The sequence below is a fragment of the Mustela erminea genome, chromosome 13 (genome assembly GCF_009829155.1).
Source record: "Mustela erminea isolate mMusErm1 chromosome 13, mMusErm1.Pri, whole genome shotgun sequence".
Lineage (NCBI taxonomy): Eukaryota > Metazoa > Chordata > Mammalia > Carnivora > Mustelidae > Mustela > Mustela erminea.
The window spans coordinates 83,069,693-83,082,708 of NC_045626.1; the positions used below are offsets into that span (position 1 = coordinate 83,069,693).

Here is a 13,016-nt window from a genome sequence, read left to right on the forward strand (position 1 = left end):
CATGGGGCTTGAACTCAGGACCCAGAGTCACATGCTCTACTGACTCAGCCACCCAGGTGCCCTGAGTCCTCACCAGTCTGACAATCCTGCCATCAATAGCAGGTGCGTGAAGATGTGGGCGAGATCACTGAGTGCTGGAGCAGGTTTTACAGGACTGAGCCTAAACCAAACATTCTGGAAACCAGTCAAAGGCCATTCTAGTTGAGGTACCAAGCTAGCGGCTAAAACTCATGAATTAAACTGTGACACTTAATCGTGTTGTCTGTCAGTCAAGTAAAAGATCCTTTTTAAAAATCGGAGATGTCAAAAAAGCATTTAAATGAATACCTATTTCCAGGATCAGATATGTAGCTTCAGGGTTTAATTTAATTGATAAGTGATCCACTCTTGAATTAGGCTTTCATATTAGAGATAGAATTCCATCCTTGCACTCACAATTCATTTACTTGGTTCACTTGAGATCTTACATTCTGTGAATTGCCATATGCAATTCAATTTGGCCATGATTGCCATCTTCATAATGTGAAAAACAGTGGGAAAATTTGTAGAAGGGTTTAAAAAATGCACTCTAACATTTGAGAGGATTTCAGTATTCTATAACCTTTCCTTAAAAATTTTGTATTGGGTTTGCAAGTCTGGCCAGTTGATCTGCTTTGAAATAATAACCCAGGTATAAATTCCTTTTATGCTGACGGGTACATGGAATGAATTGGTTAATGTACCATAATGGGGACCACAGTAATGTAATTCATCTGTCGGAGCTTGAGTGATCCTGAGTATCAGTGTATGTGCTGCGAGGCTGGCACAGTCCTGAGTTTTAAGTATCCTTTCATTTTGGAGAGTGAAAGGTTTTATTGTTCATTCATAGCTCCCAATATCTGTGGCCTTCCCCATCCCACCATTCAGTCTTCCCTCCTAACCAGGAATCTAATCAGCCCTGTGTTTTTTGCTGCCAAAGTGCAACAGATGGAACTCGTCAGCGGATTTAAGGACAGCATATCCTGTGGTATGGTGATGATTTTTTGTCAGCTGTCCCCCCTCCCCATTTTAAATATATCCACTGTGTCACCATTTGTTTGACTACCAGTTAAAGATAGCGTTTGCTTTTCAAAAGTATCCCCTGTAGTTATGATCGCTTAAATATGAACTATTTAACTTGTCATCACTGTTTGTTTGTTTTTTTTTTTTTTTTTTTTTTTTTTTAAAGATTTTATTTATTTATTTGACAGAGAGAAATCACAAGTAGACGGAGAGGCAGGCAGAGAGAGAGAGAGAGGGAAGCAGGCTCCCTGCCGAGCAGAGAGCCCAATGCGGGACTCGATCCCAGGACCCTGAGATCATGACCTGAGCCGAAGGCAGCGGCTTAACCCACTGAGCCACCCAGGCGCCCTGTTTGTTTGTTTTAAATAGAGAAAAATCCATGTTTCTATTACCACAAATACTAATGACCTTTCAAATTGAACAAGTATGTTTTACATAGTCCTACTTATAGGGCATATATAATTTTTCTGCTTTATCTTTGGTTTTAACTTGCTTAAGTTATTGCATAATATTCCATTGTCCTATGTTTTAATTGAACACTTCCCTTCTCTTCATTTGTTAAAAATATTGTTTGTTTGACAGAGACTGAGAGCACAGCGTTGTGGGTACTGGGAGAGGGAGAAGCAGGCTCCCTACTGAGCAGGGAGCCTGATGCAGGACTCCATCCCAAGACCCTGAGGTCAGGACCTGAGCTGAAGGCAGACACTTAACCGACTGAGACACCCAGGCCCCCCTTCCCTTTTTATTTGTTTTAATTTTTAAGATTTTATTTAAGTAATCTCACACCCAACGTGGGGCTTGAATTTAGAGCTCCAAGATCAAGAATCACATATTGTACCAACTGAGCCAGCCACGTGCCCCTGAACATAGCCTTTTTTTTTTTTAAAGGTTTTATTTATTTATCTATCTATCTATCTATCTTTTTATTTATACAGAGAGACCCAGCAAGAGAGGAAACACAGTCAGGGGGAGTAGGAGAGGGAGAACAGGCTTCCAACAGGCTACCCGCTGAGCAGGAAGCCTGATACAGGGCTGTTTCTCAGACCCTGGGATCAGGAGTGAGCCAAAGGCAGATGCTTAACGACTGAGCCACCCAGGGGCCCCGAACATTTCTTTTTTGGATGTTAAGATTTCGTCTGCTTTTTCCACTATAATGAAACTTCAGTATATTTATTTCTGGAAAATTTTTTTAGGTTAAATTCTTAGAAAGGGGTTACTCTATTTCAGAGGTAGGCTCTAATACATCTTTTAATTTCTTGACAATTTTAGAGACTTACATCTCTTTTCTGAAGAGTGATATAGTTAGAAATTAATATTTACATTTAGGGGGAATACAATAGTTCATGCCCTAATCTTTTCTATTAATTATTGGTTTAGTTAGTTTCTTTATTTGTAACATTCTCTACTACTTCAAAAGCCTCTCTGCTTTTTCTCACTGTGACGATTACTTGAAATGCGTGTTGACATTTCACATTTCACATCACGGCTGGAAGGTACATGCTCTTGTATTTTTCCACATGGAAAATGGAAAGAAATTGGCTGAAATGAGTTGATCCTCTATAACTACTCTTACGTCAAATATTGGAGTCTTGTTCAAAATTTGGCTGGCAAAGAATATTTTGCCTACCTTCTGTTAGACTTTCCAGAATGATTGTTGTTGTCTTAGATTAAACTTGTGTGTCATGTAGGACTTTTAAAAAAAAAGAAATTAAGGCAACACATTACTTTGAAAGTCATTCCCTTCATTGGGTGACTTCATTATCCCTGAAGTAGTTAGTGACCCTTGCTTCTGATTAAGGATGATGGGGGATCTTCCCTGCTCCTTAAATACCTTTCCCCCTTTTTAAAGTGAAAAGTATTCCTTTCCTAATGACATTTTGGATTTTTTATCTTCTTTAAAAGCAGTTACTGAGAGCAGTGGTTTTTATATGAGGATCTGAGACAAATCATTTAATATTCATAAGTACCAGAATAGATCCTTCATCGCTGATGTACTAAAGCTCAAAGGTATGATGTCTTTATGAAATGATTTTTGGCCATGACCTTCAACTTAGAATTCTGAAAAACAGCAGTGTAGCGCACAGTTCTTAGTTTTCATGAGGGGCCATTCCAGTGGAATGCTGAGTAGCCTAATGGATTTCTGAAAGCATAGTGTGCCTTAGATACTGCTAAATCAATAAACATAAGTCACTTAAGTGTGTATATCATATAATATTTGGTTAATTATAACTCAGATCCTTTCAAAATCCTTTTCGGAATGCCAAAATATAGCTGAAGTACTTATAAAAATAGAATCATAAGAAAAGTGCAGAAGTGTATTATAGAGTTTTTTTCCAGCTAGTCTTAATGTTTGGAGTTAGCTCTAGATTCTGTCATAAACATCTTTATACAAACCATGAAATACCACATTTTAGAGCCACTTATCTTTAAGATTGATAATAAAAGGAAATAGGTAGGTTTAATGTTACTGAGTTGTTCTTTGATTCTTGGGTCTAATAAAAGTCTGTATTGAATTTTTTAGTACTTGCTTCATATAAACAAAGTAGATGATCAATGTACCATAAATAAAATGTGTGGAACTTGTATGTGTTTCATATGTATTTTATATCAAAGAGTAGTATTGGGTGGAAATCACAAAACCAATATTGGAAAGCTCTTAAATTCATTTTAGATGTTCATAAGTAGGAGACAAAGCTTTGTGATTTTTTAAAAAATTTTTATTTTATTAGGGGGAGAGAGCATGGGTGGGGAGGGGGTGCTGGAAGAGGTAAAGGGAGAGGGGAAGCAACCTCCCCGTTGAGCAGAGAGCCCACACTGGACTCCGTCCCAGGACTATGGGATCATGACCCAAGCAGAAGGCAGAGGCTCAACCGACTGAGCCACCCAAGTCGCCTTTTAATTTTTTTTAACAACATTAGAATCATCTCAGTCTTTAGTTATTGATTTTAATGGTAGAGGCTGGTTTTTGAGGGAAGATCCTAAAAGGAGGGGGGAAAATAAAGGCAGTCTAACTTCCTTGAATATTGATTACAGCTTCAAGGTAAATGGTTGCCCTTGAAATGTGAGTTTTTGTTTGTTTGTTTGTTTTTTTAAGGAACTTGAGTTATTTTATCTGCTGCCATGTGAAAAATAAAAGGGTGATCTGTGTTTGAATCCAGTTAAAAGTTAGGAGAATACAGTTCGGTATGACTTGATGGTCAAAGACAATTAAACACTGTTTGCTCCTGTTGTATTAAAAACTAACTAAAAATGGCCCTTGTTCTGAATTTTAATACGACCTGCAATATAGCTGTACCCTTTGATCTCTAGTTGAACACAGATATAGCCTGGTTGGAATTTTTTTCTTTTTGTTTAGAAATTATCATACAATTAAATAGCCCTTTTTAGGGTAAACCCCCTAAATTCATACTGTTATATGAATTTAACACACCTATAGATTCAGGATCCCACCGCCACCACAATCAGGATACAGAACAGCTTCTTCATTCCAAAAAATTTCTTTATACTATCGTTATATTAGTCCTTCCCTGCCTATTCCCCTGACCTCTGACCATCACTGATCTCTTCTGTATCACTATAGTTCTATTCTGTTTTTTTCCAGAAAGCCCTGTAAATGGAATCCTACAGATGCACCTTTTGAAATTGGCGGTTTTCCCTCAATTCAGTGCCGCTGAGATTCACTGAAGTTGTGTATATCAATGGTTCTTTTCTTCTTATTGCTAAGTTGTTGTTTGAAATCTTATGGCATTTGGAAGTTTTTTCTGATTTGATAGGGTGGCACTGAAATTCGAATTACTTACCTTTTTTTTTTTTTTAACATGACCTTTTTTAAAAAAAAAATGAAGTACATTTTCTGAATTGAAATTATTTATTTATAAATAGGCTCCACACCCAACATGGGGCTTGAACTCATGACCCTGAGATCAAGTCGCCCACTCTATTGACTGAGCCAGCCAGGTGCCCCAGAATTTGTTGTTTAAATTGAACATTTTTTCAGTTCAGTGACTTGCATGTATAGCTAAGCAAGACCGTTACTGTGTTTACATTGTTCTGGATTGGGCTGTTTTCAAGGGCAAAGTTTGAGGTAATAAAAGTATTTTGCAGGTTTCTGAGAGAAATAAAGTGATCTATAACCTTTCAAAATGTCAGTGCCAATGACGTGACAGAATTTTCTTTGCTTTTATTTCAAACCTCTTCTCACTCTGACTTTCTGGTCTACTGAGAACCAGATACCCCTGGCGCCTGGTAGTCAGTTTTAATGTGCTTGCTCCTAAAGTGCCCTCCTTGGTTCCTTACAATGGTCTGTTCATTTTAACCTAGTTCTATGCATATACTTTTTGCATCATAAAGTCCCTTTAATTCTTTATCTTGATAGTTGGTTCCTTTCTTAGGATTAAGGATTTAATGGTTTTATTCTCCTAGCGGCTGAAAATCTAGAGGCCTCCTGGTAATTGTATGTTTTGGCAAGAAAATAGTGCTTCCTTGATCAGTATGAACCAAATTAATCTATACCATGTTACCAACTGAGATAATAGATTAACAGTAGTAAGAATGGAGTGTTCTTCAAAATCAAAGACCAATACAATATCAATGATTTATGAGTAGGTATATTCGATTCTGAAGATGAAATTTTGTTCTTTTCACTTACAGTCCACTTGGTAATGGGAATTAGACTTATATTATACCTCAAAAGCATTTAACAAGGACCTGTACCTCAATTTTCTAAAATTACTTGAATTAATTTCCGACTTCATACTTAACTGTTTTCATGTTTGCACACCTGATATTACTTTTAACCGGGGCACTAGCAGAAATGCCACAGAAAAAAGTCTCCAGCAAATACCTGGGTTTTACAACACCTATTTTCATATTTGGTTCCAACTAAGATGACTTATGTGGACTATTTTTAGATGCCATCGGATATATTTGCTGGAACTGATGAAAGCCATGGTGAAAAACTGTACATACCAATGTCTTTATTGTTCCCTCCCTTTAGATTTTAACGTTTGAGACCAAGAATCCGACGGAATTAGCCGAACGTTTGCGCTCTGTCTGTGGGAATCAGAGCAATGCGTATGCCCGCCTGCTGGAGTACCGCCTGAATGCCTTGCGAGGACTGTGGAATGCCCAGCGCCAGCTGGCCTTGGAAGAACAGCACGAAAGAGAAAGTTCGGGTGACGAAGAAACGTTGGCTCTGCTCAAACGCCAGGGCTTGTTGCAGCAACCCGAGCAAGCTCCCTTCACATCTCGGATGGGGCTCCTGCTGGTCTTCCCCCTTATCCAGTCCCAGAGCAGAACGGACCCCTCTCTCTGTAACATAACTGCTGAGGTGCTATTGAACTGCCTTCGCGACTGCCAGCCTTTGAGCCTGACCAAGGAGCCTGCTGACTGTCTCAATGGAATTGAAACTTTGCTGTGCTCCTGGCTAGAAGACACTTCGGACACCGGCCGACACATCCCACATAAGCAGAAAGAAAATGCTGCTGCTGCTCTGGTGGCTTTGGCGTGTGCCAGGTAAGGACCAGCAAATGGACCACCTGGTAGCCTTGTGACGGCTGCTGCTGGGGGGGTGTTGAGGGCGGGGGGTTGTGGAGTGAGAGGCGGGCCTCTGTGATGGCAGTCTTAACCTCCAGTAGTCCGTCTTCGTTGGCAATATTGAATTTCACAGCCTCGACGGCGCATAAGATACTTTCACCAAAACTTGGCACCAGGACCCTGAGCTGGAGCCCAAGTTGAAGTGTTTGTTGTCTGCCATCCTGTGATAAAGCTGAAGCGGCTTAAAAGGGAGAGCCAGTCCTTGCTGTATCTCCTCACCCCCTTGATGATTAGTGCTTTAGGTCCTGCAGTTGGTGGAGGATGGTTTATCTATATTTCTCCTCGAAGGATGGCCAGAAAATTGGTAGAGCTTTTAATTTCTTCATTTTTTCATTTTTAATTTTTTCAGCAAGTGAGTGAGTTATTATTACCCGGACTCCGTTATGCAGGCTTGGTCACAAATTATATTTCTGGACCATGATGCTTGCCTCCGTTAATTTAACTGAAAGATCTCTCTGTATGTGTCCAGATTTAAAGATCTTACTTATCTGACAAGAGAGAGATGCACACACAAGCAGGGGGAGTGGATGGAGAGGGAGAAACAGGCTCCCCGCTGAGCAGGGAGCCTGATGTGGGGCTCGCTCCCAGGACCCCGAGACCATGATCCAAGCTGAAGGCAGATGCTTAGCCAACTGAGCCACCCTGGTGCCCCTGTGTATGTCCAGATTGAATAGTGTGCCATCCTTTTTGTGTAAGCGGATCTAATTGATCTAATTGTTGATCTGATATCAATAGGAAATGTTAGAGTTACTTTTCCAGGAGGAGGTCTCTACAGTCTCTTGCCCAGTAACCTGTATGTGTGAGAAAAAGGTTCACTGCCCTTGCTTTCCTTAAGCTAGTCGTCTAGAGACCAATTAGGACCGTGGTCTGACAGATTAGTGTCATTAATTAATGTCATTAATCTGTCCTCGCTTCAGAGTTCTTTCCTTTTTTTTTTTTTTTCTTTTAAGCAAAGAATATGTGGAAAAATTCTTCTTGAAAGATTACAGAGTTCTTGGTTATAAGACTTCTTCCCCTATTTTTATGGTTTCAAAGTTGACCTTTAAATGGTTGACTCTCAAACTATTTTTAAGGCAGAATGGCACCAGGATTAATTGTCAGTTTCTTTGCCCTAAGCAAACTGTCCTAGCCTAGTTTTAGATCCCTGAAGACTGGTTGATTGTGGAAATCCTGACAGGAGCTTAATTCTGGAGACAGTGGGTAGCACTGAATTAAGTTTTCCTGGAAAGGCTTTATATTAGATTGGTATCTTGTATTTGTGGAAGACCATTTTAGACCCTAAATAAACTTGTTACTAATACAAAAGTCCCGTTTTTGTATTGGGGCACCTGGGTGGCTCAGTCATTTGGGCATCCAACTCTTGATTTTGGCTCAGATCGTGGTCTCATGGTTGTGAGATTGAGACCCATGTGAGGCTCTGTGCTCGGTGGGGAGTCTGCGTAAGAGTCTCTCTCTCCCTCTACTCCTCTCTCCCCTTTCCCAATGCATGTGTGCATGTTTACTCTCTCAAATAGATAAATAAATTTTTATTTGTATTTACTTTTAAAAAAGATTTTATGTGACAGAGTGCAAGAGAACACAAGCAGGGTTTGTGGCAGAGGGAGAGGAAGAAGCAGGCTCCTCCCAAGCAGGGAACCTGATATGGGGCTTGATCCCAGGACTCTGGGATCGTGACTTGAGTGAAGGCAGATGCTTAACTGACTGAACCACCCAGATGCCCTTAAATCTTTTTTAAAAATCCCATTTTGAGAAAATTTTAAAACTTTTTTTTTTTTTTAATATTTAGAGAGTGAGACCACGAGCAGAGGGAGGGATAAAGGGAGATGGAAACTCTCAAGCAGATTCTTCGCTGAGCTCTGAGCCCAACATGGGGCTCAATCCCATGACCTCGAGATCATGATCTGAGCCAAAGTCAAGAATCAGGCACTTAGCCAACTGAACCACCCAGGCCCCCAAAATTTTGCTTTTAAGTAGAATTTTTTAGATAGACTTGGAGTGTTAGGAATAATCATCAACTTAGTTTTAAACATTTTTATTTATTGAATATGGAATCAAACTTTTTTTTAAAAGATTTTATTTATTTATTCGACAGAGAGAGATCACAAGTAGGCAGAGAGGCAGGCAGAGACAGAGAGGAGGAAGCAGGCTCCCCACCAAGGAGAGAGCCCGATGCGGGGCTCGATCCCAGAACCCTGGGATCATGACCTGAGCCGAAGGCAGAGGCTTTAACCCTCTGAGCCACCTAGGCACCCCTGGAATCAAACTTTTTTTATTGTGCCCACATTCAATCTGATGATTACTGAAATTGTTTCATGTGCTTGATATTCCAAATTTCACTCAGAAATGTTGAAATGAATGTTTTATTTTCTTCATGTTTTTTGTTTTGTGTTTAAAGATGTTTCCTATACTGCTAATATTGTCACCTCTTTCTTGACTTTCTTTTACATCAGAAGCCTTCACCTTTTCAGTTGGTCATTTACTTTAATGAAGTTATTTTGCACATATTATTGAACTTTTGAGATTGATGCTTTCAAAGACAACATTTTCAAAATATTATTTTGATTGTTTACTTGTTCAGCCAATTTATTAAGTAACTTTGCCAGGATCTTGCTGATTCTTAGGAATATAGTGATTAGTGGTTTCACACTTTGCCGTTGAATGGACTCGGGGTAATTCATTTTGCAAATAATTACTGCTCATTTACATTGTGCAAGGTACTCTCATAGGCACTGGGGATACAACAGTGAGCAAGATGGTTGGTCCCTCAATTGCAAAATTGACCCGAATCAGGTAACTTCAGGGGGCTTTTCATTTATAAGAACACATGCCAGGATCTTTTGATAGAGAATGATGAAGGGGGTGGGGTGAGACAGCATTAGCTGGAGATACCAGGGACGGCCTTACTGAGGAGGTGCCCAGTGAACACAGGCCAGGATGAGGAGAATGAACTAACCAGACATCAAAAAGCCAATGATGGTGTGTTCTGGTCAAGAAGAGCAGCAAGTGATGTTCTTTTTTGTGCTTGGGATGGCTGAGGGGGCCAGCACAGTAACCCGGGGGCTGGAATACAGTGGGAGAGAAAAGGGGCAGGAGAGGAGCTTGGCAGGGCTCAGGTCATTGTAGGGGCTTAGGAGCCGTGGAAGGAGTTTGAATTTTATTCTGAAAGTGTAATTCAGTCTGGCAGGTAATAATACCTTTACAGTTGGTCCCAAGTGTTCCCGTGTGCTTTTCCCCTCTATTTTAACCTCCCTGCATGCCACAGAGATGCCACTATTGGACAGATGAAGAAGCAAAATCCACAGGATTTAGGTGACAGGGTTGAGATGGTGTAGCTGGTGAGTGGCATGAATCCCAACTTGAGATTTTAGACCCTCTCTGCCACCTTCCTGCTTTATATTCTTTGGGTTTGATTCTGTGAGCACCAGGGGGTAGTGAAAGGGGCATTTAAGAGGACTTCAAGCCTACTCAGTCCAGTGTCGGGTGTTCCGTTTCTTCTGGGGTTGAGGCATGTGATACCTAGCAATTAAAGCCTTGGCTGAGAGAATAAGGCAGCGATCCGAAGTCGGCCTATCTGATACAGGCGGTCATCTAGTTCAGGAAATGTTCTGTGGTGATTTATACTTGGGCCAGGTAAGTCCTGTGCATCTTAAAAGCGCCTTCTTTTAGATCCCGTTGGCCATATTCTAGATTTCCCCAAATCTTGAGGCTTGGGAACCAAAAGGAAATTGGGTAGCAGTGAGCTCGGCAAGCATTATAGTCACGTACTTCACAGCAAGGGAAGCAGAAGGAATACCCCGCTAAGCACAAAATACTTATTTCAGGGGCTTCTGGCTGGCTCAGTCGGTAAAGTATGTGACTCTTGGTCTCAGGCTCATGAGTTTGAGCCCCACATTCAGGTAGACTTAATACAAAATATATGTATTATTTAAATGTATTCCTTTGCAGTCATACTTCATGTGATGGAGCTTGGGGAGATGTTATGTGAAATGGATGAACTTAAGGGTACCTGGGTGGCTTAGTCGGTTAGGCATCTGCCTTCAGCTCAGGTCATGATCTCTGGGTCCTAGGATCAGGCCCCATGTCAGGCTTCCTGCTCAGTAGGGAATCTGCTCTCTCTCTCTCAAAATCTTAAAAAAAAAAAAAAAAGAACTTAAAGATATTTAAAAATGAAGGCTGGAAACACTGTTAGACTTTAAGTATAACCCCCTTCTATAAAACCTCTCCTCTAGACTAGAGAAGGACTTCATGAAATGTTTCTGAAGCATAATAGCCACGTGTTTTTTGTGTTTGAGCTTTAGGTTTTGAACCTTTATTTTGGGAGAAAATTATTTACCTTTACAGATGCAGGGAGAACATCCTAATTGGCATAATTGGTGCTGCTCACAAAGGAACTTTTTGTAAGAGCCAGTGGTAATCTGTAAAAATCCAGTATGTTTGGTACAACAGGTCTTCTGATTGGCGGAAGCGGATAGACCTCTTTTGGAACACTCTCTTGTGGTTAATAAAATTAACCTCTTTGTTTGGCTTCCCAGTTTTGACGATTTCCTGTTCCCTCCTTTTATTTTTAGGGGATCGTTGAAAACTTTCGTTCATACGGTCCATCTGTTACAGAAACAGACTGATCTGGGGTCCCTGCCCGTAGCCGATGTACTGTATAGGTAAGCTATCACTTTGGCTCCTTATCCACCGCCTCCCACCCCATAAGGAGGATCTGTGCATAAAGCCTTTCAATAGGTAAATTGCTAAACTTCCCAATGAGTGATTCATATTTTAAAACAAGTGTATTGTCATATTCAGCTTAATAATTTTGTGTTCTCTTCCTTCTTTGAAAGTATTCCTAGAGTGTACTAATTCTCATTTTTTATTTTGTAGGTTTTTAAAAAAATGTAATAGCTTATAATGAATTATTATAGATTTTAAGGTATGTTAAGGTATAAAGGAGAAACTGAAAATCATTCATAATCTCATTATCAGAAGATAACCACTCCTAATGTTTTGATATGTGCCTCCTAATTGATACCCTACCCCCATCCCACGCGTATATAAAACCTATACGTATTTTACACATAGCTGTATTTTTATTATGACATTCCTGTAAGCATGGCTTTATAATTTTTAAATTAAAAAATGTATTTATTCCAGATGCAGATTTGCATAAACCTATTTTAGTTGTCTGATCTGTAAGATGACTTTCATTTTCTTGCTGAAATGGATGGTCTCTGTGTCTTTGATTCTCCCATCTCCTCATTTTTAGGCTGTTGCTTTTGGAAGGGGGGCCTGGATCCCCCTCCTGTTTGCTCGGTGGCAAACACATAGTATCATGGGGGTATGAAGACATGTTGCCTGCACCAGATAGCAACACTGGCTCCAGTTCTGAAAATAAAGGTAATGTAGGGGTTTTTGCTCCTGTGACTGAATTGAAGACTTGAAAAGAGTGGTTTTTAGATCATTGTGGCAACTGATTTAGATAAAACTGTGTTCCTTTTAATTAAAAGCTCTAGGTTCCTATACAGTATGTTCTTTGTCTGCTTTATCAGTAAAAGTGTAAAAGCTGATACTCAGTGAGGTAAGAAAATGGATAGGTTCTGCTATCGCAAGGAAAAGGTATCATCTATATACTTTAGCCAAGGAGGCATGAATTACTTAAGTTGACTCCTGGGTATTTGTGTTTGAGCCTGGGAGCCTCAGGTTGAATTTTTCTATCTGTAAACAGAATATCAGGTCTTGCTGCCTGAGCCTGATGCTGTTTCCTTTAGTGATGTATTAGGAGTGTTTTGATAAACCTTCCCACCCTAACCCCCCCCGCCCCCCCCAAAAAGAGAGAGATTGTTCAAAGGAGCATGAATCAAGTATTCCCATGATCTGGATTAAAATGTTCTTACGTTTTCATGAGTATTCCATACCAGTTCATGCTGATTTCCATGAAAATGGCAGCAGCCCTCTTAATTGCCCTTCACTTGCCTGGCCTTTGGGATGGAGGATGCCTCTCCATTTTGCGTGGCAGATGTACCGAGTGGTGCCACGGCCCGGCAGGCCAGCCGCTTCGGGGCAGTGTGCGCGCTGCCGCTCCCACCTGGGAGTTGCAGGCTTGCCAGGAGTCCACTCTGCTCACAGACCTGTGAGCTGTTGTAAGTGCTGTCGTGACTGTATCATTAAACATTGTATAACTGATGAAATAGGAATTTAACCCCCCCCAGGAAATTGTTTGTAAAACATTCAGTTTTCTTATGGAAAGACTCAAAATGAATCTCTTAAGAAATTGACATTAATTATGTATGGGATTCAGAGCCTCCTCTGCCCACCTTTCCATTTAGAACTGTTGATGGGGGCAGACTTCTGGGGCAGCCAGAAGGGCACGGGGTACAGTCTAAGCAGCTGAC

General features: G+C 40.5%; 1 protein-coding gene across 8 annotated transcripts in view; it reads left to right on the plus strand.

The window, feature by feature from the left end:
• The window catches only part of HECTD4 (HECT domain E3 ubiquitin protein ligase 4), a 184,566-nt gene that overhangs the window by 47,721 nt on the left and 123,829 nt on the right, over nucleotides 1-13,016 (plus strand). For all 8 annotated transcript variants that reach the window (XM_032310376.1, XM_032310377.1, XM_032310381.1 and 5 more), the window contains exons 2-4: nucleotides 6,038-6,555; nucleotides 11,205-11,294; nucleotides 11,891-12,021. In XM_032310376.1, the coding sequence (XP_032166267.1) occupies nucleotides 6,038-6,555; nucleotides 11,205-11,294; nucleotides 11,891-12,021 (739 nt within the window). The remainder of the gene's footprint in view (nucleotides 1-6,037; nucleotides 6,556-11,204; nucleotides 11,295-11,890; nucleotides 12,022-13,016) is intronic.